This window comes from Aotus nancymaae, unplaced genomic scaffold (assembly GCF_030222135.1).
Source record: "Aotus nancymaae isolate 86718 unplaced genomic scaffold, 86718_ANA_hifiasm-v0.15.2.pri h1tg000043l, whole genome shotgun sequence".
Classification (NCBI taxonomy): Eukaryota; Metazoa; Chordata; class Mammalia; order Primates; family Aotidae; genus Aotus; species Aotus nancymaae.
Window position 1 is genome coordinate 3,346,902 of NW_026988457.1, and position 27,544 is coordinate 3,374,445.

At 38.3% G+C, this 27,544-nt stretch overlaps 1 protein-coding gene across 1 annotated transcript in view; it reads left to right on the top strand.

The window, feature by feature from the left end:
• B3GLCT (beta 3-glucosyltransferase) overlaps positions 1-27,544 on the top strand; it is a 121,407-nt gene that overhangs the window by 47,581 nt on the left and 46,282 nt on the right. Inside the window, exons 5-10 of the mRNA XM_064361733.1 lie at positions 477-553; positions 1,028-1,139; positions 7,549-7,685; positions 15,715-15,778; positions 21,077-21,196; positions 23,373-23,442. Coding sequence (XP_064217803.1) covers positions 477-553; positions 1,028-1,139; positions 7,549-7,685; positions 15,715-15,778; positions 21,077-21,196; positions 23,373-23,442 — 580 coding nt within the window. The remainder of the gene's footprint in view (positions 1-476; positions 554-1,027; positions 1,140-7,548; positions 7,686-15,714; positions 15,779-21,076; positions 21,197-23,372; positions 23,443-27,544) is intronic.

The following is a 27,544-nucleotide window of genomic DNA, read 5'->3' on the forward strand; positions in this document are numbered from 1 at the left end:
TCAGAGTGTTTTAATGTGTCCAGAGAACTTTAAAAAGTAATTTTTGCACATGAGGTAGATCAGATACTGTATCCTCTAGTTTAGCCGAAAGGTTTTCCTTTTAACATGTTCCATATGTTGTATATAAAATAAAAAACTGCTTCTGTGCCTCTGAGTTATCCCTCACTACTTCCCCCGGGCTCTTCCCTTCAAGTCACCTTCACAGATTTCAGGTTGGCTCTGAGTCAGGGAAGACCCTCCTTGTAGGTCTTGAGCCCTATTTGAGTGCGTGGGTGGTGCAGAGGTTGCATGGATTCAGCCAAAATACTTCATTTCCAGTAGCTCCTGGAGAAAATGAGGAAAAAGAAGTGGTGTGAAGAGTACCATGTTAGGGCTCTAGAAATAGCTGCATTTTAAGCCAAACCTTTTCTTCTCTTTTTAAACTTTTTTTGGAGTGGTCAATTCATATTTATCTTCTTTGATCATTGTTTTTTCAGGAGCTCCCCAGTGTCCTCCTTCTTCATCAGCTAGCTAAACAAGAAGGTGCATGGACCATACTTCCATTATTACCACAGTACGTTTAACTCACAATGTGTGAATGACTGACATTCCAACCTGAACACTTTTATGCCCCTAGTCTTTTTATTAAGAGAGTGTGGTTTTCCTCAGTCAGTAAGTGAAGTAAATTTGAGTTTTACTTTTTATGATTACTACCTTAATCAAATTTATTGATGATTGGTTCTTAATCATGAATAGTTTTTGTTTTTATATATGCTTTTTCTTAAAAGATAAAATGCTTCAAGTTGATATTTGAAAGTTATTTATCCCCTGAACTAATGTTGTTATGGAGAGAATTAACTTTAAGAACTCTGGCTGTTTTATAAATCATTAGCATCTGGCTTTTCTATAAGCTGAAGAAAAATATAGAGGAAAGAAACTAGATACGCCATTCTGTGTACCCTGCATTCATTTCCTACTGATCAGTTTTGAACCTTATTATTAACTCATTTTACAGAAGTGATTACTGAAGCTTGTTTCTTTTTGTCAGTTTTTCAGTAACATATAGCAGAAATTCATCATGGATTTTCTTCTGTGAAGAAGAGACAAGAATGCAGATTCCAAAACTCTTAGAAACTCTTAGAAGATATGACTCCTCTAAGGTGAATATAATTTCAATACCAGTTCTTATTTTTGGGGACAGTGTTTCAATGGAGATTTAATTTCGATTAAGAGGTTTTTGAATCTAATAAAAAACCACTGAGTTTAAAATGAAAAAGAATGAAACATTGTTGAATGTCTGGAAGATATGTTAAATAATTCTCTTTGAGATTTGTAGCTTATAGAGGGACATAACTTATAACAAGCCATTTTAAATGAAAAAAATCTGTTAATATATGTGTTGGCAATTTCAGAGTTGAAAACTATAACTCGAAGTTCAGAAACTGCTTATCGTAGCAATAAACTTAAGTTGGCTATTTCTCCTTATCAGACAGTGACCATATATTATTTTAGATAGAAAAATTATTTTGAGTGCCAACTGTATACTGAGCACTGTGGATGGCGGAGGCTAGAACAAAACAGATGACAATTCTGACCACGTGGGTGGCACAAAATAGCAGGGAGAACAGACCCTTAGAGAAGCAGGTATGGTTAGAAGCAAAACATCTCTAATAAAGACGACGAGGGTGCTGTTAGAGATATGTAACAGGGGCATTGAATCTAACCTAGGAGGGTTAGGGCAGGAAGTGTCATTTAATCTGAGTTCTGTAGGATGAGTAGGAGTTAGGAAGAGAGAAAGAGGGTCTGCAGGCAGAAGGAACACTATTTGAGAAAGAATGGGGGTGAGAAGGGATGTATCTTAAACCAGAGGAACTCAGTGAAGTCCACTACTGCTTTTACATTTTCAAATCTTATTTTTATTTTGCGCAGATTAGCAACTGGATCTTGTTTGCCTTGAAATCCCTAGCCCTGAGCAGAGTATTTAACACTTAGTAGGTGTTCAGTGAATATTTGTCAATGACTTTATAACGCTGTAATAATCAGTTTTGCTGCTGGGCTATGTTCGAAGGCTCATTAGGTTTAGAGAGCTGCCTCAGAAATGTGTCAAGAGTAAATGGAGCTCATTCAGTTCTCTTTCAGAAGCCCGGGTTACAACCTGATCACTTTTTGGAATTCTTTAAACTTGAGATAAGCAGAATAGGACCCTTTCTGGTCCCAGTGGAAACCTGTCCCACCTACCTTCAGATGCTCACTCCTGAGATGAATCAGATGTAATGAGCTCATGGGGAATAAAAGGCAAGCTTCTGGGTGCTGCTTGGTTTGTTGATGTAGATGTCAACCACTGGGCAACAGTGATTGTTAGATTAATTTCTCCAAACACTGGAAAGTCTGTTACTATAATAGAAACCACTGCTTTTGATGATCTTTAAATACTGGAAAGATTCATTATGATTTTTCTTCATGCTTTTGATTTCTGGGACGCTTTAGATAATAATTGGATGAGAAGGTCATTGGGTTAAAAAAATAGTTCCTTCAAAGAAAAGAATTATGAACCTGTCTCATCCAGTCTTTTCAGATGATACTAACCAGCATCTGTGTACTTTTTGCCATGTTTTATGTAAACCATTTGTCAGGCTTTTATGTTTCCTTTTGGCTTGAGAAAAACTCCCCAATCTTTCTTAGGTTGTAGGAGTTTTAACCTCCTGCTAGTGTTCATTTCACCTGGAGATTATTTTTCCATTATCCATAGCTCTAATTCTGTACAGGAGATGGTGACTCACTTTGCTTTTTAATGAAAATTGGGATGACAAATTTAAAAGTTCAAAGCAAGTTCATGAAAAGCAAGTACAGAACAGAGGTAAAAGGAGATGTTTTCTCCCTCTTTTCTGAACTCTGCCATATGAAAAAAAATATCTAGGATGCTTTATTTCTTTTGAAACTAGCAGTAAGAATTAATAAAGATTATATAATGTTGAAGTTAGCTGAAACCACTGTGATTTTTTTCCTCCCCACCATTTGAAACTTAGGAAAAAAGTATAAAGCAAACCTGGCTTTGATATTTACACAAATAAACTTTGTGTACGTTAAAATAATTATGTAATGTGTTAGGGTATAAGGCATTTTGTTTGATTCTGATTTTTTTCCTTCATCTTTCAGTCATTCTTACTAATACAAAGGTATACTGTCATAAAATATTTTAAATGTAAAACTTTAACTTGTATTAAAGTAATCTTTGTTTAATTACCTTCCTCAGTGATTTATATACGTTTTTTATGTTGTTTGAAGTCTTTGCTTTGTAACCACAGTATACTTTTAATATATGTGTATTTGATGAAGTGTATTGACTTTAAATTTATTTTATTTTTTGAGACAGAGTCTCGCTCTGTCACCCAGGCTGGAGTGCAGTGGTGCAATCTCGGCTCACTGCAACCTCTGCCTCCCGGGTTCAAGTGATTCTCATGCCTCAGCCTCCCAAGTAGCTGGGACTACAGTCATGCACCACCACACCTGACTAATTTTTGTATTTTTAGTAGAGATGGGGTTTTGTCATGTTGGCCAGTCTGGTATTGAACTCCTGGCCTCAAGTGATCCACCTGCCTTGGCTTCCCAAAGTGCTGGGATTGGTTACAGGTGGGAGCCACCACACCTGGCCTAAATTTATTTTTAATAGAGATAAAACACAAGTGCTTGTAAAAAGTAGTTTTAAGATACTAGTGGAACACTGAGTTATTCTTTTAAGTTTCTTTTTGATTATAATTGTCCTTTTAATGAAATCATTAAGAAAGTCATTAAGAAAGATTAGGGGAGTGGCTCTTTCCATAGATTCTATAACAATTTTTTTTTTTTTTTTGAGGTGGAGTTTTGCTCTTGTTACCCAGGCCTGGAGTGCAATGGCGCGATCTTGGCTCACCGCAACCTCCACCTCCTGGGTTCAGGCAATTCTCCTGCCTCAGCCTTCTGAGTAGCTAGGATTACAGGCATGCACCACCATGCCCAGCTAATTTTTTGTATTTTTAGTAGAGACGGGATTTCACCATGTTGACCAGGATGGTCTCGATCTCTTGACCTCGTGATCCACCCGCCTCGGCCTCCCAAAGTGCTGGGATTACAGGCGTGAGCCACCGCGCCCAGCCTCTATAATAATTTTTTAAAGTAGTTTATAACTCACACAAAAATATTGAGAAACAGTCATATACTCTGCAGCTGAACACTGCAATTAGGAGCTAAAACATAACATGTTTTGCATAAAACTATTTGGAACCAGAGGTTTTAATAGGGAAAGGTTTTAATAGTGAAAGATGTGTAAGAAAGTTTCGAAAACATACAGGATGTTTATTTTCTTTATACAAGCTATATTGACATGGTATGTAAAAGATGGTGATTTTCATATGGGTTAAGGTTTAGTTGCTTGATAAACCACTTAATAAAGAGCTTTATTACTGATTTTTTTAAAAAGGTTGAATTTTCATCTCAAGCTGAGGTCATTTGTCTTGACCGTTACAGGGTATTACTCTTACCCAGTAATGACTTCATATATCCATAGGCAAAGTATCAAGAAGAAAGTCATATGGATCTGTGAATCTAAATATATAGTTTTAACATTAGATTTAAAAATTAATAGCTGTCACATATGTTCAGTTATGACTTTTGCTGAATTGAGGAAAATTAGAACTCCGGGAGGTATTTGCAATACAACCACAAGCAGAATAAGGCTCTTAAGAAATACCTGAGAGTGCTCATATGTGGTATCTTCTTGATTTTATATTCTGATAAACAATAGAGAGTAAGGTGGTCTTGGTTGGATTAGAGAGAAAATATGTAGAACTTTTAGAACTTAGGGTACTTGATTCAAATTATATGCTCTAGTTTCTTCAGTAGAGGAGAGTTACTTTTTAAATCTCTCATGGACTTGCTATATTCATTTGACAAGAAGTTATTGAGCATCTGTTACATGTTAAGTGTATTGGAGATATAGCAGTGAACAAAATAGGCAACATCCCTGCCTATAAGGAGGTTATGTTCTTGTTTCAGGGGAAAAAAGCAATAAAGAAAAATGCAAATAAATATATAATGTATCAGATGGTAACAAGTACCATGGAGAAGAATAAAGCAGAATAAGGGAGTAAGGGATGTATTGGGAATGGGCTTACCTGTCTATAATAGGGTATTCAAGAAATACCTCACTTACCAGGTCACATTTGAACAGAGCAGACGAACTGAGGGAGTCAGCCGTGTACTCTCTACTCTTATGTCAAGCTGCCTACTTCATACCTTTGCTTACCTAACAGGAACCTAAAACTCAAAATGTTCAAAACTGAACTCTCAATGCCTTTCTGAACCTCTTCCATCTTCAGTCTTCCTCATCCAGAAATGGCATTACTGTCTATCCAGTTGCTCATATTAAAAACCTAAGACTTGAGATTGGTTCATTTTTTTCTTCAAGCAGTGTTACCATTATGTGCCTATGTGTGATTTTCTTTGTATTTGTCCTCACTGGAGTTTATAGAGCTTCTTGATTCTAGAACTTGATGACTTTTGTTAGTTTTGGAAAATTCTAAGCCTGTATTCTTCAAATACTGCTTCAGTTCCATTCTGTCTATCCTTGGTTTCCAGTGTTGTACATTTCATCGCTTTCCCTCTGTCTCATATTGCCATAAGCTCTTTTCTCTATTGTCCTTCCTTTTTTTTTTCTTGTAACAGTCTGGATATTTTTTACCGACTCGCTTTCCAGACTTAAATCTTCTCTGCTATTGTGTTTAATATCCTTTTGAATTACTAACTTTAGTTCTTGCATTATTAAGTTTTAGATTTTTCATGTGGCTCTTGTTTATAAATTCTAGTTCTTTGGTGCAATTTAAAAGAAAAATTTTTATGCTTAAAAAACATGTTAACCATAGCTCTTTAAAAGTCTTATTTGATAACTGCAAAATCTGTCTCATCTGTGCATCTCTTTCTGTTTTTCACTTTTCTTGTTTCTTTCTCTGCCTGGTATTTTTGACTAAATCTCAGGTGTTTTATGTGAAAAATTAAGAAGGGTATAGATGATAGGACTTCCTACACATAGAAGGATTTAATCTTCTGGGTTGTAGACCTTGTTTGGGTAGGTCTGTTTGTAGACTGCCCTTACTCCAGAGCCCTTTTGTCCTGGCAGAGTCTGAACACAACCTTGGTCTCCCAGCACTACAGTATTGCTGAAGGCTTTGCTCAGCTTTTTAGCCTCTCCACTGCTGCTTTCTGCTTGGTTCTTATTTTTTCCTTCGGTTTTTGTGCAGCTTAGGTCATTGAGGGAAATGTGCATGCAGCATCTTGGGACCCCCTTACATCTCTTCTCTTTCAATGTCTCCAGCTCCAGCTTCTGTCTCTTTAGTCTGGTGAGGCTGAAAAAGCCCCCAGCTGCTGCTTTTGGCTGTGTGCTATTTGTAGCTCTAGGAATCAGCAAATTCCTTGAGGAAAAGAGGAGGTCAATATGGGGCTTCCATAGATGGGCTTTCTAATTCTGGGATCTTAGCCCTTTATCTCCTATCTGCCTTTGTTTTTTTCTGATGGCTTCAATCATTTGCTTTATGAGAACATTTCATACTTGTTCTCAACAGGAGAGTAGATGTGATCCAGATTATGCTATTGTGGTCAGAAGTGGAAGTCTTTCATTACACTTACAATAAAGTCTGTGCTCCTTTCCTCTGGCACATAAAACACCCTAGTCGGCCTTTTGCTTGTCTCTTTTGTACCTTATTCCCACACCCAGTAGCTCCAGCCACACTGGATTTCTTTTTTCATTGACTATATCAAACTTTTTCCCAACTTAGGAACTTTGCATTAAGTCCTTTGATGGCTCTTCCTCAGATTTTTGCATAGAGCTGGCTCTTTGATATTATTTCATCTCAGTTCGCTACTAAGGATGTACAAAATGCTAGTCATCATTATATGACTAACAGATTTTTGCATGGAGCCAGCTCCTTGATATTTTCATCTCAGTTTGTTACATCATAAGAGATTTCCCTGTCTTTTCAGGGCAGCTCCTAGTCACCGTGATTTATTTTCATCATAGCATATTTCAATCACTACCTTTATTTACTTGCTTAATTTCCATTTCTCCACTATAGGGTAAGCTGTGTTCCTACCTGGTGTGTGGTAGATTCTCAATAAAAATCCTTTGAACAAATAAATAAATAAACAAATAATCACTGATTCTGAAAGAAATTTTTCCAATTATTGTTTGAAAACCTCAGTTAGGTATAAGGGTATACTGTTTTCTTTGCCCTAATAGTCTTTTTATGTGGAATATTCTATAAAATACCACTTTTACACATTTATGGTATAATGATTAATGTTCTGTTCATCCTGATGATCAGATCTTGAACTACGTTTTATATACAGAGCTTTGTTATATTCGTTATCATACTAGTGTTAATTATATTTTTGTTCACATTCTCTAGAGTTACTTAATCTGTGCTAATGACTCTTTATTACCCAAAATATTTAATTATCTAAAACTAATAGTACAACTTGGTATTGGTCTTACATGAAATGATTGTTTTTAAGGTGACTTGTTGTATCTTTATTTAACAGGAATGGTTTTTAGGAAAAGCATTACATGATGAAGAATCTACAATAATTCACCATTATGCCTTTTCTGAGAATCCTACAGTTTTTAAGTATCCAGACTTTGCTGCAGGCTGGGCCTTAAGTATTCCACTTGTAAACAAGTAAGAATTTATTGGACTTTTTTGTGGGGGGCGGGAGGGGTGTGCATTCAACTTTAATTTCATTGAGTACTGTAACTGATGGATCTCAGGATCTCAAATGAGTTTTTCAGCCAGAGGCAGTGTGTGGTAAGACCTGGAAAAGGAGCCAGATGCCTGAGGGTTTCTGCTTCAGCGCTGTCATTTACTAGACCCTTCAGATAAATAATTCAACCTCTCTGTACTTCTTACTCATCCACAAAATAATAAGTTGTGAGACTACGGGAGAACACAGAAGTGCTGTGAGAACTGTGCACATGGAAGCATCATTACTATTGTTAAGGGATCTACTTAGCTATAGATGTAATTTGATCACCACCAAGAAAATGAATCAGTACCATGCTGGGGTTGAGAGTTGATGACTTGTCATGTGCATGGCTATTAGTTAAACACGGCCCAGGCAGGAGGGACAGCTATGGAAGGTGCTATAGGTATACCTAGGTATATGTGTGTATAATCACAGTGGTGCTCTGTTAGATGTGGAAAGTGAAGACAGTTAAATTGTAATTCAGGAGATATGATTGTTGACAGGCCCTTTAGATTAATTATATGTCTTTGTTCTCTAGGGAATGGAAAGCTGATAAAGCACTTGTGACTTTTATATCTTCAGAGATGAAAGACTTTCTATCATTAAGTGTCCTGTTTCTAGGATTTGGGGTCTTTTAAATCTTTTTAGCCCATTGTAGATATACAGGATAGTACATACCTTGTCGTTTATGGCTGGCTAAAACTTCTTGACTACTCCTTTCACATTTGAAAGTTCTCTGTAGTGTGATACCCTCCTTTCCAGTGTAGAATCCAAACAACAACAAAACTCCCTGTGTTTCCTAGCCTTCCTTGCTGGGAAGGAAGCAGCCGTATGTTGTAGGTTCCATCAGGTAAATGTGTTATGTTTGTGTTTATGTTTTTGGGAACTGAATTGTATGGGGAAGGAGACAGAGCATGGGAAGAACATTTGAATTGAGGATTCGTGGCAGAGGGAGAGTCATTTGCGGGTTGACAGCAGCTTCCTGATGATGGCAGAGTCTGAAGCTCCCAAGCTGCTCATTTCTGTGGTACAAATCAGGGGGTTCTTGGAATCTCACCTTAGAGTCTGTTTACTCAGACTTTCCAGTAATTCCATGAGCCATCTGTATGCTTTAAAAAATGTACGTTATGCTTTAGCCAGAGTGGATTATTTTTTTCCGTTTCCGGTTAAGATCCTTGACTCACACACTCAGTCCTGGGACTGCCAGGCAAAGATGCCCTTCTCCTGGCCCCTAGCAAACATGCCTTAGAGCATCTGCACAGTTTTCCTCCCTTTATTCTTAGAAGGGTCAAGGAGGAAGGGGAGTGAAGACCAGAAGAAGTAGTGGTTGTTGCCTTCTCACCCTCTACTGGTCTGCCTGGTTCTGTGCTCTGCAGGGAAGAGGGGAATATGTTCTGCCTTTCAGCAGCCTTGGGTCATATTTCTTCTCAAATTAAATACACTTTGCTTTGCTACAGCTTGAGGACCAGGAGCTCCCAGGACACTCTTTTCCCACAGTGTCCAGCAGCCTTATGTTGGGGCCTGTTCAGCTACCTTTGTTGAGTCTGGACTCCTAATGAATAGAAGCTGTGACCTGAACTTAGTAGGCTGAGACACTGTCCCTTCTTCCTTCTTCATGTATTCTTTTCATCCTCCACCACAGGAGGCTTCCTCTAGCCTGCCTTGTTCTGTCTCCAGTTGGTTTTACAGTATGGAAAGATTTGGTGTGACTTCTTTGTGGGATAAGTCCCAACCCCCGCATAAGCCTGTTTCTCTCCCATTTCCCGTATGCTATGGAAGTCCCTTGAGAGAGGAACAAACACAGCTATAGCCTTCTCTGTAAAGTGCTGTGAGTGCAGCAGGTGTTTCTTCCTCCGGGACTAAAGAGGAAACCAGTGGACCCAGGAATAGCTATATGGCAAGCAAGGGGCGTAATCCTTTCCCTGAAGCCAGGTTAGCTCTTTTCTTCATCACTGCCTTCTGATCCAGCAGGCCTCTCATCTTGAAGGCAAATCCTGTAGACTAGAGTTTTACCTTCCTTCTTCCCATCACAATTTCCTATCTTCCTCTAGCAAGCCTTTCTTGGAGACCTCTTGATGCTGAATTCAATTAAGTTTTTGTTGAATTAGGTGTTAAAAGTAACTATTTATTCTTGCTTCCTTTGACTCTCTTAACCAGGTGCAGATAGATGAAAGTGATCCTGTTTGAATACATTTTTGACTTCTGGCATCCCTGTGTAGGGCAGTTCAGCTCAACTCTTATTGGCTGACATGCTGGCATTAAGTATAATCTGTTTGAGGAAACCTCTGCCCTCTGCTTCACTGCTCATAAGTGTAGCAGCACCCAGAGCACTGGCAGGTTCTGTTGGCTCTGGCTAGTGCTCACCTCATTACTATCCCATGCTCACCACATGACTAGCTTCTGGGGATTTGTGAACCAGGGTTGTAGGTTGCGCACTAGCCAAGACGTTAGCCTTGTTAAGGGCGAATTTATGTTACGGATTATCTGGCATTTTGCAAGGTAGTCCCACAGGAGACCACATGCAGGTCCATGAATCCCTTCCCTGTTGTGTTTGTGAGATCATTGAACACATCTGTTGACAAGGCAAGGCAGCCAGTGCCACTTCCATAGGGACCTCATAGCTCTCTTTCTAGTCAAGTTTAACAGTATTTAGGGGAGAGAACTGAGGGCCTCATCACTGTAGCAGGGTGTGTAGGTATCTTAGTCTCTTTGGGCTGCTACAAGAAAATGCCATAAACCAGGGAGTTTATAAATGACAACAGTTTATTTCTCACAGTTCTGGAGGCTGAAGTCCAAGATCAAGGCACTGGCAGATTCAGTGTCTCATGAGGGCTGGCTTTCTGGTTCCTTTCCTTCTTGTTGTGGCCCCTCATGTGGCAGAAGGGGTGAGGGGTCTTTTTTATAATGGTTCAGTCCCATTTATGAGAGTTCCCTCCCCATGGCCTCATCATCTGCCAAAGGCCCTGCCTTCTAAATAACATCACCTTGAGGGGTAGGACTTCAGCCTATGAATTTGAGAGGGAACACAAACATTCAGACCATAGCAATGGGGAACTATGACTAAGGGAATTAAGGCCAAGAGGTTAATCTTTTTCACAGAGCTCAGGAAATTCCTAGCACTTCTCCTGTGACTCCAATATGAGAGAGTAGTGAGGCACCAGATAGCTTTCTGCATGGTGTGTCATCTGCTCGTCACAACGCTGAACAGTGACCAACAAACTGTAGAATAGTTCATTAATATCAAGCAAAAACAAAGCAAAATAAATATGCAGACGTACCATAGTGCCATATTTAAAATTCTAGTTATCTTAGATCACATTTCCTTTCCTTCTGATGCCAACAAGTAATCAAGCAAATAAAATGATATAACCCATCTGGCGTAGCTGCTATCTTGTGATCAAGATATATTTTAAAATGGCTTTCTAGTGGGGATTCTTATTTATTCTTCAAGAAATTGGTATTATACTTAGTACTAAAGGAAGGATAAAGTATCCATTAGCCCCAGCAACTGCAACATTGGTTCTTCCTAGCTGTTTTGTTTTTTCCCGATTCAAAGCTAATGTGCTGACTATTTCTTCCTATTATTAGCAGCTACATCATTTAGTATGCTTTTGGATGCAAGTAATAGGAAGCAACTTAAACTGGATTAAGGAAATACTATTGCTATAATTGGGGTGAAGTCTATGGTTGGTTGAACCAGCAGTTTATCAGTATCATTGAGGACCTACGCTCTCGCTTTCCCTCTAGCCTAGAGTACACAGAATCCATTTATCCTAAATCTGGTTCCTCTGGTGGTTTCAAGACAATAAGGGCTACATATTTCTTATTTATGTCCAATAGTAAATAGCCTGTTCCCGACCATGAATGGTAAGTCCTTATCCTCAGTCTGGTTACGCTAACTGCACGTGTGTTCTAATCCCCAGATTATTAACAGTTGCCAGGAATTTCATTGATTATTAGAATTATTAGAATTTTCACTTCTAATCCCCAGACTATTAACAGTTGCTAGGGAATTTCATTGATTATTCTGGCTGGCCCACAGTAATCAATCTCTGACTCTGGAGGCTGTTTAATTGTTGGGCTCAATATTAATTAAAACCAGAATTTGTTTAGGAAGAATGAAGGGGATACTCTGTATTGTATGGACAACCAACAGTGCCAGTCCAGGAATGTCAGTTCCCTTTGTGTCCTTTCCTTGACTTTATGGCCCACATTGTAGGTAGGGCAACAACTTATAGTTACTTAACTATTTCTTCTGCCTTAGTCTCCAGGACAACTGGTTACCTAAAGATATTTCATAAGACATACTTTCTTAAGCTGTTTCCCACCAAAATTTTATTTGACCTAGCAATTCCACATCAGTGAGTTTTGAATTCACACTGCCTAATATTTCTTGGCAATCCATGCATTTGATCAATTAAAACTATTGTTTTAATTTTTAGATTTTTGAAGAAATTTTCATTAACTTCCAATAAGGTGATTTCTTCAAATATATGTTGTTACAGGACACTGTTAACTGGTTTTCTCCATTGTTTTTTCACCAGCAAACCTTATCTAGATTTCCCTCAGCAGGTTGCTCTGTTGACTGATTCACAAGTGGGATTGAAAAAGTCAGCTAGGAGTTTTCCTGGTGTTGAGAGGGCCTTCAGTCATTTGCACATCTGTAGCTTGGGTGGTTTTGTCGTTAGAACTGTGCTATTGGGGCCATGACTTAATACCTTCTAAAAATTAGGAAAGCTAAGTACCAAATGTCATATTTGCCAGGAATTGAACATTTAATGAGGAAACGTTTCATCCAAGTAACTGGAATTTCTGGCTTTCATTAATTTTTTGGTGTTGTTGATTACTGAAACTAACACTGGAAAAACGCTGTTACTTTGCTTGGTGTATAGAAAAATGAAACCCAGTTACTACAACTAAGTATTGCCTTTTTAGTTAGTTGGTCACCCTGCACACTCTTAGAACTTGAACATGTTTGCAAGGTGACTGGGTGACTGACACAGACCTGAGGTGGCACGTGAGGCTAACCCCTCCACTACATAGCTGTGATATTGAGGTAAACATGACTTGGTTATGGTATACTCTGTGGGCTGCAAGAGATTGCCGCTGAGAGATAGTCATGTACATATTCATTTGTCCTCTCATTAGTCCTTCTCTGTCTCAGAAATTTTTTCTTTCTTTCTTTTTTTTTTTTTTGAGATGGATCCTTGCTCTGTCACCCAGGATGGAATGCAGTGGCGGGAAATCTTGGCTCATTGCAACCTCTGCTTCCCAGGTTCAAGCAATTCTCCTGCCTCAGCCTCCCAAGTAGCTGGGATTACAGGTGTGCACCACCATGCTCAGCTAATTTTTGTATTTTTAGTAGAGATGGGGTTTTGCCATGTTGGCCAGGCTGGTCTTGAACTTCTGACCTCAGGTGATCCACCTACCTTGGCCTCCCAAAGTGCTAGGATTACAGGCGTGAGCCACTGCACCCGGCCCTGTCTCAAAAATTCTATCAGTCGTTTTTACTTTTTCTCCTTCTGAGGTTTCTCTCAATGAAAAATAATTTTCAAGAATTGAATGTGAAAGAAACTTGAAAAGTCAAAAACATGGAGAGCGTGTTTAAGGTAAATAGTACTAAGGTGTTTACTATTATGAAGGGGCCTATGAAACATGGCCATCTAACAGTGGAGGTCACATGCCTCTTGGATTCTGATCACAACTTGGTGTTCCTTGCCTGTGACAATAAGCCTGGGTATGACTTTTCTGTCTTTGGAGCCTGAATGAAATGAATACTTACTCTTTGTGGTCTGTTTAAATTTTGAAGGCATGTGGCATGAGTCCAAATCCCAAAGTTATCTTGATACAGTTTATGAAAACTTGCACCAACTGAGCAGAATTCAAATTGGACAAGATCTCATTTGCCAGGGCAGACTTTTTTTTCTCTAAGTATATATTGCGAGTGTATCTGAGGATGTAGTCTCTCAGTCCACCCCACTTATACTCACAGATCTGTGGACAAATATTGAACAGGAATGTGACAGATATTATATGGGGCTTCTTTTGGTGCTACCTTCTACCAAGCTACGTTAGTATCGGCTGTGAGACAAATACTTTGTAATGAAACAAATTTATCTTGCGTCTGCTTTCTGTCCTTCTTCTAATCAGAAGTGAATTTTTATAGAAAATTTTCATGGCCCAACCAACAGAGGTAATTAAAAACAGTAGAAAAAAATTGAAACTTAATACTATTGTTCCATTTTCTTTATAAATTTTTTCTCTCTTTTTTTTTTTTTTTTTTTTTTTGAGACAGGGTCTCTGTTGCTCAGGCTAGAGCAAGGTAGCATGATCATAGTTCACTGCAGCCTCCAACTGCTGGGCTCAGGAGATCCTCCCCTCCCGCCTCAGCCTTCTGAGTAGCTAGGACTATAGTGCATGCCACCATGCAAGACTAATTTAAAATTTAAAAAAAAATTGTTTTAAATTTTATGTTAAACTGTGTTGCCCAGGATGGTCTCTAACTCCTAGCCTCAAGCAGCCCTCCTGCCTTTGCCTCCCAAAGTGCTGGGATTATAGACATGAGCTAATGTGCCCAGCCTATTCTTCCTTTTAAAAATCACTATTTTTCCTTTGTAGTGAAACTGTGTATTAGGAGGTTTGTAATTTAAACTAATGGTCTAGTCTTCAGCTCTATAAAGAAATACAGAGCCATTGGTATTTTGGTGATTTGGGTAAGGATTCCTCCCTTGTTAACTTTGAATCAAAGAATATATTGCCTAATTCATTCAGGGAGCTCACTGAGTGCTCATTGTGCCAAGGTACAGTGGGCAGTGCTGGCAAGACAGAATAAAGTGTAGCACAGAGAGAGCTGCATACGCACCAGATTTTAATGCATGTGAAAAAGCTGATAGGTCTGTACTTTGTACTCTGGTGGTCAAGGAAGTTTCCACTTACTCTGGTGAGCAAGTCTGGAAAAGTTTTACGGAGACGTTACCCGTGACTTTGGTGTTTACAAGTTTGCTCAGTAAAGGTTGGGTTCAGGCGCTCTAGGCAGGTGTCCGGAGGGAGAGAACAATGAGGAGGCATGTGCTCTGGGTGTAGCAAGTGGGTGCTGTGAAGCTGGAGATGGTCAGGGGAATGGTATGGCCTTCAAGACTGGCTCAGGAGTCTCGGACTTTATTCTATATGGGAAAGGAGCCACTGAAAAAATTTTAAACGAGACAGTGACTTGAAATAAAACTGTGATTCTTCCCCTAAACCACATACTTTTTCCCCATAAAATCCAGCAAGATTCATTAAAGTAAGAAACAAAAAGTGGCCATGTCTGTTTCTCAAGCACAATTTATTTTTCCCTTTCCTTTTTCTTTCTCTGTCATTATTTAGTGTAAAGATTATCAGGAGTCGGCTGGGTGCGGTGGCTCACGCCTGTAATCCCGGCACTTTGGGAGGCCAAGGTGGGTGGATCACCTGAGGTCAGGAGTTCGAGACCAGCCTGACCAACATGGAAAAACCCCGTCTCTACTAAAAATACAAAATTAGCTGGGCATGGTGGCACATGCCTGTAATCCTAGGTGCTCCGGAGGCTGAGGCAGGAGAATCACTTGAACCCGGGAGACGGAGGTTATGGTGAGCTGAGATCCTCCCATTGTACTCCAGCCTGGGCAAAAAGAACGAAACTCCATCTCAAAAAAAAAAAAAAAAAAAAGATTATCGGGAGTCAACAAAGCTCATGACTTTTTTCCCCAAGGCATTGTATTGTATTTTACATTATTTGGCAGATGTTGGAATAATGAATGCTACTTATTGGTCAATAAACCATTACATTTTTATATAGTCCTTTCTCTCAAGGAAATTAAACTATTATTTTTATCTTTAAGTCTGTATGTGTATCTGTTTTCAAACCCTTTAGAAAGTCTCAAGAATGTTTTAGTCTTGTTTGATATTTCTTTTGGTTAAAAAAATCAAATTATCTCTATTTTCTAGGCTTACCAAGAGACTAAAGAGTGAATCCCTGAAATCCGACTTTACAATAGATTTAAAACATGAGGTATGTCATGTTTTGTTTGATTAAAAGTCCTAGTAATCAATAATTCTTGTCCTTTGCTATAAAAGGTGTTTTGCATTTCCTAACCGTGCACTTTCCCCACCCACATCTATCTTCTCTCCATAGAGATAATTTCACAGCACTCCAGTGAATTAGGTCCTATCATTATAAGCTCATTTCAGTTATGTAGGTGAAGACAGAACAGTGAAAAAGGTTGCATCTTGTGATTCATGATTCTTTGTTTTTAAGCTAGATGGATGGGTCCAGAGGTGGATTTCTAAAAACGTGCAAAATGTCATTGAAAGTACCTCTTACTTGGTGCTTTGGTTGTACATATGCCACTATAGATTAAATGATCATGTCCCCCCACCCCTAATTCATACCTTGAAACCTGAGCCCCAGTGAAATGGTCTTTGGAGGTAGACCTGTGGGAGATGGGAAGGGTATGAGAGTGGAGCCCTCATGAATGGAATTAACGCTCTTATAAAAGAGGCCCCAGGGAGTTTCCTTGCCCTTTCTACCATGTGAGGACACAGCTAGAAGTGCCATCCATGAACCAGGAAGCAGACCCTCACCACCGAATCTGCTAGTCCCTTGATCTTAGACTTCCCAGTCCACAGAACTGTGAGAAATTTGTTGTTTAGACCCCACTCAGTCTATGGTATTTTATTGTAGCAGCCTCAACAGACTAAGACATATGCCTTTGTTGTGTGTCTGTGGTTGGCCCTCTGGAGCAGAATTGAGCCAATTGGTCCCAAGCAGGCAGCCTAGAGCCCTAACACTCCTGGTTTCTTCACATTTAGTGGACATCTGTAACGAGTTATCCTAGAGGCAGGTGGCAGGTGTCCCATCATTAATCATTCTCAAATCATCATTAAGGCCCTTTTTGAATTTCATTTGTGGGCATGCCTGACTGTGTAAAACAGTCTTGCCTGTCATTCTCTGCAGGAATCTGTATGTTGGGACATGAAGATAAATCTTGGCATGTAATTCAGTCCTGCTAATGGCCTTCCAGGGACAAGAAGGCACACACAAGACTTTCTAACTTCTCAGGTGTCTTTAAATGATAATACAGAATATTTGAGTATAAATAAACGTAATTCTTCTCTTCCACAAAGATGAAAAAATGACTTGTGAAAAACAAGTTCTACCTAGATAGGTTTAAAGAAAAGTCAGCTCTAGTATAGATACTTAGGTTTGGAAATCTACTAAACATTGAATATATACAAAATAATATTACTAACATATATGAAGGGTATAAAGATTAATGAACAGAATTCTTAAGTAGCTTGCCTGGTTTAAGAAGGAGACCACTACCAGTTACCTTGAGGCTACCTATGTGCTTCTCCAGGAGAGGTCTCCTTCCATCTCCCCAAACTAAACTCTCTTGAATTCTCTCCCTATTCCTTTTCTTCATATTTTATTATGTATGAATGTGTTTCTGAATAACATGTAATTTTGCATCCTTTTGGGCTTCATGTAAACAAAATTGTATACAAATGATGCAGGATGTTTTTGCTCCTTAGTTCAGCTAATCTGGAATCTTGTCTTACGACCAGGAAGAATTAGGCAGGCACACAGACTGAAGGATGAGGAGGGTGGAATTTGTTTAAGTGAAAGGAAAGCTCTCAGCAAAGAGAGGGGGTCCTGCCAGCAGATTTCCATCCCATAAAATGAATACTGGGGGACCCACACATGAGTTTAAGAGGCCACTCTCCTCCCCTCCATAAGGCGCAAATTCCTGGTGGCTCCACCCCATTCCCCCAGTGCGTTTGGGCCTCCAGTCTGCTGTGGGCATGCCCAGGCAAGCCTCCTGTGGAGGTTCCCTTATCCACACAAAACATTTGGTGTAAATAAACACTTGTGGGGCAGATCAGAGATTCTCCGGGAGTCCTTCCCTATTTGCCTAGGCATTTGGCTGTCTCCCACCTCTGTCACAAATACTGTTCTAATTGAGACTCATCCATGTTTATGCATGCAGCTCTAATTAACTTATTTTTACTTTCTATGGTAGTCTCCCATATGACCATAATTATTTATGTCTTGTTAATGGGCTTCTGGGTGGCTACTGGTTTTTTTGCTATTACAACCATTGCTTCTGTGAATAATTTTGATGTGTGTTATGGTGATCATCTTCAAGAGTTGCTCCAAGGCAGAGGCTTTTAAACTTTTTTTTTTTACTATGACCCACTTAAAAAAAATAAGTTTTCATTGTGACCCAGTATATTTGTGTGTGTGGTTGTGTTTTTGTTATTGATTTCTAACAGTATTATTGTAGTCTATACAATAGTAATTGGAAACACTTTTTGGCTTACTTTAGGCCTAGCTCATGTTCAGTTTTCATATCTGTTAGACTGAAGAAGGTATTAATGATGCTTTTTAGATATCTTATTTTCTTCCTTACTGCATTGCTTCAATCCTTCATTCTACATTTGTTTTGTCTGCTTATCATCTACTAAGGGAGGAATATAGAAATCTTCCATAATAATGGTGGAGTTCTTTTATGGAACTGCCAACTCGTGCTTTTTATACTCTAAGGCTATGTTAATTAGGTGCATAGGAACTTAGAATTGTTGCATCCTCTTAGTGAATTTGTCTATCTTTAGTAATACTCTGTGTCTTAATGTTTATTTTGTTCATATGAATATTTCTGTGTAAGCATTTTTTGGTTGCTTGCCTTATAATCATTTTTTATCTTTTTCTTTCAACCCTTTTGTGTCCTTACCTTTTTTAGATGTGTCTCTTTTAAAGAGGACATGCCTTCCCCACCCCCTCCATTTGGAGAATCTTTATCCTTAAACCTGAGAGCAAATTTACCTTTGTGTCGATTGTAGTTACTGATATATATTTGATTTCTATCACTTTATTTTGTACCCCTGTCCTTATTTTCTATTTTTCTTTTTTAAAGTTCCTTGTCTTCTTCTTTCTTTACTTATTTATTTATTAGTCCATGTTTTTCTTTTTCTGCTATTTTGGAAGTTGTCTGTCTGTACTTTACTGATTATTTAAAATATGTTAACATGCATCCTTAACCTATCAATGGTTTATTAATAGCCAGAATATGTGAGGTCCTTAGGATAATGTAGCTCTGATTATTCCACTCCCAACTTATATGCAATTGTTGTTCAATATTTTTATCCCTTTTTCTTTTTACCCTGGAAACTTAGATGTCGTTACTTTATGCAGTTAACATCTGTATTAACTCATCATATATTTGCCATTGTTTTTGCTCATCATTCCATCTTGCTTCTTAGGCCTTCCAATTGAATCATTTTATTCTTCCTGAAGTGTATCCTTTAGAATTTCTTTTAGTGAGGTGGTAAATTCTCTCAATATTTTTTCTTTAACAATATTTATTTCAACCTTTTTTTTTTTTTTTGAGACAAAGTCTCACTCTGTCACCAGGTGCCAGGCTGGAGTGTAGTGGCATGATCTCGGCTCACTGCAACCTCTGCCTCCCAGGTTCAAGCAATTCTCCTGCCTCAGCCTCCCAAGTAGCTGGGACTACAGGCACGTGCCACCACGCCCAGCTAATTTTTGTATTTTTTAGTAGAGACGGGGTTTCACCATGTTGGCCAGAATGGTCTCAATCTCTTGACCTCCTGATCTGCCCGCCTCGGCCTCCCCAAGTGCTGGGATTACAGGACAACCTAGTTTTTGAAGCATACTTACATCATGTAGACGATTCTAGGTTGCTAGTCATTTTCTGTCATCACAATGGTATGATTTCACTATATTGTGTGTGACTTCTGTTATTAAGCCAAGAAATCAGTCCTTAATCTAATGTGGTGCCTTTGTAGATAATTTGTCATTTTTCTGGCTCCTTTTAAGCTTCTTTATCTTTGGTGTTCTGCAGTTTCACTATGATATGTCTGGATATAGACTCTTTTCTAATCCTGTTTAGGGTTTATTGGACCTTTCTCTCGTAGGCTTATTAAGCAATTTTTGAAAAATTTCAGCCATTGTTTTCTCAACTATTTTCTCATCCCTATTCTCTTTTTTACCTTCTCCCAGAACTTTAGATGGGTGCTAGAGGTATGAACTTCTCTTTTACATTTTTCATCTCTATTTCTTGCTATGCTACCTTATAGATAACTTTGGGGGCTTCATTCTTTATTTTCTTAATTTTTTATTCATCACTGTCTAATATGCTATTATTCCTGTTAAATTTTCACTTTAATTATTTTTTATTTCTAGAAGTTTTATTTAATTATTTTTCAAATGTGCTTGTTTTGTGTAATCTTTTTAAAATATTTTTTCTCATGTTTTAAAATTTTTCTTTTCTTTATAAAAATATATTAAGCATAGTAATCTTATAATCGGTTTGATAATTCTGATATCTGAAGTCTTTTGAGTCTGGTTAAATTATGTCAGCTGGCTCTTGTTCATTATCTTCTTTTTTGTGAGTGATTTTTTTTCTCTGAGCAATTGTTGTGTGAGCATCCTTGTTCCTTTGGAAGAATCCTCTGAGGCATATATTAAGGTTGTGGTTTCTTAGTAAGGATTTACATTAGTTTCTGCCTATTGCTAGTGGGTTATACTGACTTGGGATAATTTATCAGTTTGAGGTGTTTTGGGACCTCACAGGTGGCACAAATTAGGGAGGCCTGGCTTTTGGTTACAAAATCTAAGAGGAGACTTAGAGATTCTTCTTTTCCATCTGTTTAGACCCATGGTCTGAGCTTTATGTAGGGGTTTGCTGTTAGCCACACCCCACCTTGGGTGGGTCATAGACTTCAGTCTCTTCACTCCTATCAGAAACTCAGCCTTGCCAGAGGTCAGCTGATACCTACTAGGGAAAACTACACTTGCTGCTTCTTTCCCCCAACGATCTCACATTCCCATTTTTGTTCTCACAGGTTCCACACTTTTGTGGCGACTTAGCAATACATTGAAATATTTAAGGGCATTTTACCCAATGTTTTTGGAGTTTTAAGCAAGTTTGGGGTATGTAATTACCATACCGTAGGAAACTGGAGACATAATAATATTATCTTAAATCTCTCTCTGTGATGATGTTGTAGAATGTGTTCTTCCCTAAAACCGCTTATTTTGGAATTTTTTAGAGGTCAGAATATTGATTCATAGTTAATTTCTTATTGTTAGTAGTAGATTAGATTTATTCACATGGAATTGCTGTTTTTCAAGTTTAAAAAGTCCTGTTGAATATTGAGAAATTGATATGGTTCAACCTACTCTCTATGGAAGGTGTGTTCTGCTTTCCCTTGAGATATTTTGTCCCTTCTTATACTTGTATTGACTGAGTTCTTTCATCACTGCCTGTCTCCTGTCTTGTGGCAGATTGCCCTCTACATCTGGGACAAAGGCGGAGGACCTCCCCTGACCCCAGTGCCTGAGTTCTGTACCAATGGTGTGGACTCCTCCTGTGCTACCACATTCCATTCTTTTCTACCACTTTGTGTAAGTAGCAGAAGAAAAACTTTGCATATCCAAGGAAGAATTTAGATGCTGTGCATAATGTCATCCTAGCACTTTAAAATAAATTTTAGATTCAGGGCATACATGTGCAAGTTTGTTATAAGGGTATATTGCATGATGCTAAGGTTTGGGCTTCTGTTGATTCTGTCACCCAAATAATGAACATGGTACCCAATAGGAAGTTTTTCAAACCTTGCTTTTCTTCCTCCCTCCCCTTTTTTAGAGTCTCCAGTATCTGTTGTTCCTATTTTTATGTTTGTGCATACCCAGTATTTAGCTCCCACTTATAAGTGAGAAGGTACAGTATTTGGTTTTGTGTTTCTGCATTAATTCACGTAGGATAATGGCCCCCAGCTGCATCCATGTTGCTGCAAAGTACATGCTGTCATTCTTTTTTATGGCTGCATAGTATTCCTTGGTATGTCTGTACCACATTTTCTTTATTCAACCCACCATTAATGGGCACCTAGGTAGATTCCATGTCTTTGCTATTGTGAATAGTGCTGCACTAGCATGTTACATACTGAAAAGAAAATCAACATTTTCCCTGTGTCAGGTAAGAACTATATATCTTGTCTCTAGTAATAACACTCCTACAAGGTAAGTACTATTGTAACTGCATCTTACAAATGAGAAGAGAGGCACAGGGAAGCCAAGTGCTTGCTTATGGCTACACAGCTAGTAGAGAGGTAAGCGAGGGTTCTGATGGGCTCCCCTTTACTCCACAGCCGTTGTGAGGGACTGCCCACCATAGTGCTTTAGGGCTAGTGTGCCCAGAGTTATTTCTTTTGTTGATGATGTAGGTTGCATTGATCGGAATTTCTATTCCATTTCCCAGAAATGCGATTTCCAGTGCTTTCTGTGACACTCAAACCTTCTCCACAAGCCCAGACCCTTTACTCTCTCAGGATGTGGCTCTGCCAGCCATTGAGAACTTTCAGAATGAACCCACTTGTTTTGGCAGACCCAGGGTCCAGCCCTAGTATAAGCCTGGAGGCCCTGACACTCAGTAGGAGTTAACAGCTTTTCTCATAAGGGAAAATATGTTCACCAACCTCAAATGGTGTCATTATTCTCAAGTCAGTCACACAGAAGTCTGTGTGTGCCATGTTAACACACACACACACAAACAACACAGTGCAACGTTAGGAGAGAATCTGTAATGTGTTTGCAGTTCCAGAGTGGGAGACCAGTCTTTCTAGGCAGAATGCTTGCTTGCTCTTTCAGTGCTGTCCTAGTGCTTTAAGTGACATGACAAAGCTGTAGTTAGGTGTCACTATACACCAGCCCCAAATGATGTAGGAGTCATGATTGAAATACATTGCAGGCCTAAGACGGGTAATAAAGGGGTCATAAAGGGATGGGGTGTGCCTTGCTGACAAATCCCTCTTTGTGCCCCCTTTCATCTGTGTGATCAGCCTGGGCTCCAGGACTACCCCTACCTCACCTCCACCAGGTGTTTGAAGGAATCCTACCTTTGGCAGAGGAGCAAACATCCTTAGCCTAGTGCTTGGGTAGCCAGTAAAGAGGTGGTAAAAATCTTTTCAATATTAAAAGTCAGGCGAGGCCCAGAAAAGGGCAACATCTCTTATATTACTCTAAAAAATTCCTTTATTTCTCTCTTTTTGTCAAAATCTCCACCATCTGGAGAGAGGAAAGGAGAGGTAACTAACATTTATTTGTCACTTACTATTTTTTTTTTTGAGATGGAGTTTCGCTCTTGTTACCCAGACTGGAGTGCAATGGCGCGATCTCGGCTCACCACAACCTCCGCCTCCTGGGTTCAGGCAATTCTCCTGCCTCAGCCTCCTCACTTACTATGTTCTTAATAAATTATAGTAATAATAGCAGCCTTGCGGTGGTTATTATTTCCTTTTTCTAAACAAGCAGACTGAAATTCTGAGAGCTTAAGAAACTTGTCGAGGGAATGCACATTCTCTGCATGGTGGAGCAGGCAGGTCCAGGGCTGGCGGACAGAAGGCTGTGTTGTCAGCTGACCTGTGGTTCCATTTCTCCCCTAAAACTTTATCCCAGAAATATGTTTCATATCCTTGACATTGGTTAATTTGAACTCTAGAGCATGTGAGATCTAACGTGGGTGTGAAGTTAAGATAACGCTGACTCATATATGCATATATTTTTTCTTTTTTTTTTTTAGGGAAAGCCAGTGAAGAAGAAGGATATTTTTGTTGCAGTAAAAACATGCAAGAAATTTCATGGTGACAGAAGTATGTTTTGGGTTATTCATTTTATTGAATGTTTAAAATTCAAACTACCTTTTAAAAAAAAGTACAACTGAATTTTTGAGTATAAATTCAGGAAAGGGATAATGACAATTAGGATGTTGAAGTGAAAGCAGTTATTAATCAGTATTCCTCATTGCACCATTTCAGTCACCAAGATCAATTAGGAAGGAAAATTTTGCATTGAAACATGAGTGGTCATAGCCGATACTGTTTATAGCAGTATTTTAAATTGGAAATGGAAAAGGTCAGTGTGACAGTATTGGAGACTGTGTGAAAAATTATCTATTTTGTCAAACAACGTACTAGGTCCATGTACAGTCTCTAAACTGGATGAAGAATGTCAGAGGGGATATCAAGGTAACAGCAGGCCAACAAAGAATACTCTCTTGAAGACTTTTTCTTCTTTTTCAATTTATTTCAAATGCATACCTTGGAACTTAATAAAGAGATGTATTTGCTCTTGAGTAGATAATATTGGAGAAGAAAAAAAAGCTGCTGTACAGTGAATCTCTTCTTAAGGAAATCCTGGCATGTAGATAAATGTTGTTTTTATTCAGGTTTTTGATGTCATTACAGAATTCTGCTAAGTTGTGGTGATAATGTGGAAAAAAAAAGCCCATCCTAAATATAAATAGACATAATTTCTCTCTTTTTGCACCTTATTTCAAGCAACACTTTTCTGAAGTTGAAAATTAGGCAGTCTTTTGCATATTCTAATTTTAGTGTAGATTTTAATTTTTTTCCCTTGAAAAGACTGTCGATTTCACCAAGGATGTGATATTTATGTAGGAGAGATTTCTAAACCAACTGTCATTTTCATGGGATTGGAACTACTGGGAAAGTTCATTTATATATTTTATGGGATAATATGATACATACACATTATATTTTAAAGGAGAAGATGTTTTCCAAATAAAATAATATTATAGTTTGGGATTAAAGTATTGTCTAAGACATTAACATCAATTAAAATCCAGCTATAATCAATTATATCATAAAAGTACATTAACTATAAACCTTCACATTTGCCTAAAATAGCCACATTAAATTCCAAATCCTATTAAATCAGCCTAAATGAATATGTATATTTGTTATACAAGGAGTCTTATGCTACTATGAAGAATCAGTATAGCAGTTAAAATAAAATTTTTATTTATCATAAATTTAACTTTAATGTCCTTTAACTTTTTTCATAATGTGGAAGGGTTTGGTGGGATGATTTCGACAAATACTTTCTTTAAAAAGGTATTGGAGAAATGAACTATACTGCTTTTTGTTTTATGTCTTTTGCAGCAAGCAGGAACTGTTTGAGTTGATTTAATTGCTCTTGAAGCTGCACTTGGAGTAGTGATTGTTTTCACAATATTAATGTAATGTTAAGGATGGTGTTGCTGGTATTTTTTCTTTGAAACACATTTTTCAAGTCACAGTGAATCACTAAAATTAGGGACGCTCCCTGTTGTATTTTTTATATTCTACAGAAATGAAAAAAAAGTTAGTTAATTTTGATTTAGTAATTTTGAATAATCTAGTTTACTGCTTTCTTATTTTGCGTAAGTTTGAGATGATCTTTTTAGATATTCATGAATTTTTTTTCAGTTTGAATTTTGAGTCAAAAGTCTTTAAAAATTACAAGATCTTAAAAGCCCGTTAGGAGCATTAGAAACAAACCTCCCAAACCCAGATGCATTGATTTACTGCTGTTAATTTGAATGTGGGATCACTGAAGTACGAGGCCTAAAATGTATCATGAAGTTTTCATATTTGGGTTTCTGTGGTAAGCCATTTTTCAACTTGGATATGTTTGTTTGAAAAGATAGTCTAAGGCAACAGGATTTCAGTGACTTTGAAGTCCATTTTGCATGATGGAAGTGTAACCTGCCAGGCCACTGGGCTCTGCCCCTTGTTTTAGAAGGCTAGTCCAGCCACCAGTTGGCCTAAAGAGTTATGTAGTTCTGTCAGTTACAAGGACAACACCACACTGCTTCTAACTGCTCATCTTTTAGACATTTTCTGGTGTGTTTTTCACATATGTTCTGTCATCTAATTTCATGTTGACACTGCCTTGTGATATGATAATTATTGTTATTCACTTGTAGAAAAAGCTGAGTTTGGAATGATACACAACTGGCCCAGTTTCTTATATCCTGTTGAGTAGCAGAGCCAAGGACTTGGGTTTTCTGGCTCCTAAATCCCATGTTTTTTTCTACCACAGCACAGCTATACTGTAATCTTCTTGTATATATTACAAACTCAATGCTTGATAAATAGTCTTTGATATTCATGTTGATGTCCCGCTATGCTCAAGGTCAGTTTTGACTTGGCCAGAAGCTGTGAAATTAGGCTTTCCATTTTTAGTAGCAATGGGGATGGCAAGGAATTGAAACCCACCAGGATCTAAAATACAAGTCGAGCTGAGAATGTAGACTGCCACTCCTGTCTAAGCCTATCACTACTACAGTCAAGCAAATACGTTGTCTGAGGTGTTTTTGTTTTTGTTTTTTCCATATTTTCCTTTCCCTGTGCAGTCTGTGATAGAAATACTCTAGTAACAAAGGCCAAATGATGAAGGAAAAAAATCTAGATAAGAAACTGTATTTATCTTTGCCAAGTTGAGAGTGGGCTGTATGGTTAATTGTGGGCACAGTGTTCTCTGGCACTGAGTGGCGATGGCCCCCACTCCTGGTTCATTATAGTGTTGATCACCTCCCAGGATGAGGAGGAGAAACGGAACATGTTCTGTTCAAGGCCGTAGTCACAGAAAGGGAAAATATAGGTTGCATTTAGTTTTTATGCTCTCATGGAAGAATTGATAATAAAACCAAGTTTCAAAATGAAAAAAACAAATGTAAATATTGTACTTTGTTTGCTTGACGACACATTTATGTAATTCCTTTTGTCTGGATTCTCATTTAAGTGAAATATAGCATTCTTAGAACACAATAAGCAAAAATATATTCTGTCTCTTGATTCAAGGAAGTAACGCACATTGACATCATTGAAACAGCAACAATACTCTCTGCGAGGCAAGCATTTAGTAGGGTTTTAAAGAAACTTGAGAACTGTTACATAAGGTGATGAATTGAGCATAGCATGTAAAATTATATTTAAGCAAGGAAAAGAGCTCTGGTGTTTTAATATTCAGCTTGATGGCTTACTCTTGGGTTCTGTGTTTCCCACTGTGTGATGTGAGCTGTCATAAAACCTTAAGAATTTTCTTTGCATCATTCTGCCATGCAGTTTGTGTGCATGTCTCATGTACCTTGTGGCAGCCGCTGGTTTTGTTCATCAAATGGTGGGTTGTGGGATGCTGTCCTGCAGTTTCCCTCTAATTAAAGAGGTTACATTTCTGTTTCCTCAGCCTTCAGTTCCTTTTCACAGCTTCCTAAGCTCTTAAAAATTAGCACCATATTCCTTTTAGATTAAAAAAAAAAAAAACCTGTTTGCTGTCTTTACTGCTGTGATCTTGTCTAGAGGCAAATCTGAACAAACTGATTGAGAGGGGTGTTTGGTGGCTGGTGTTCTCTTTGACTAATCTGTTCCAGATTACCCTACAACGTTGTGTAAGCTTATCCAGGAGGGATGGTTTTCAGTCTTGGGTACATCTCAATCTTTAAAATGTTGAATTAGGACACACTTGTGTGTCTCCCTAACCTTCTCCTGAGGAGAGAAATGCAAACAGGGTCTTATTTTCTGGCTACTGACTTGCATGCTGAGACAAAAGGGCCATCTGCAAACTGAATATAGTGAATTCCTTAAAATAAAAACTATTCACATTTGATGGTGTGGTAGTTTTAATAAAATGTTCAAGCATCAAGTTCCTTTTCATTTATAATCTGAGACACTTTTCCAAGTCACTTCCCTAGGGGAAAAAAATGCATGTTTTCTCCTCATAGTGAGACACATCTTCTGCTTAGAGTCTAGAAAGCTCTAAGGAAGATTTATGCCATCTGTGCAGCTGGCATTTTTATAGTAAAATTTTTACTTTGCTCCAAATTTAAGTTATCTTGTGACAAACTTTCTTGAAAGAGGTATTCACTATTATGTGATAGGAAGTATGCTTCTCTATTGAAAAGGAGATAAT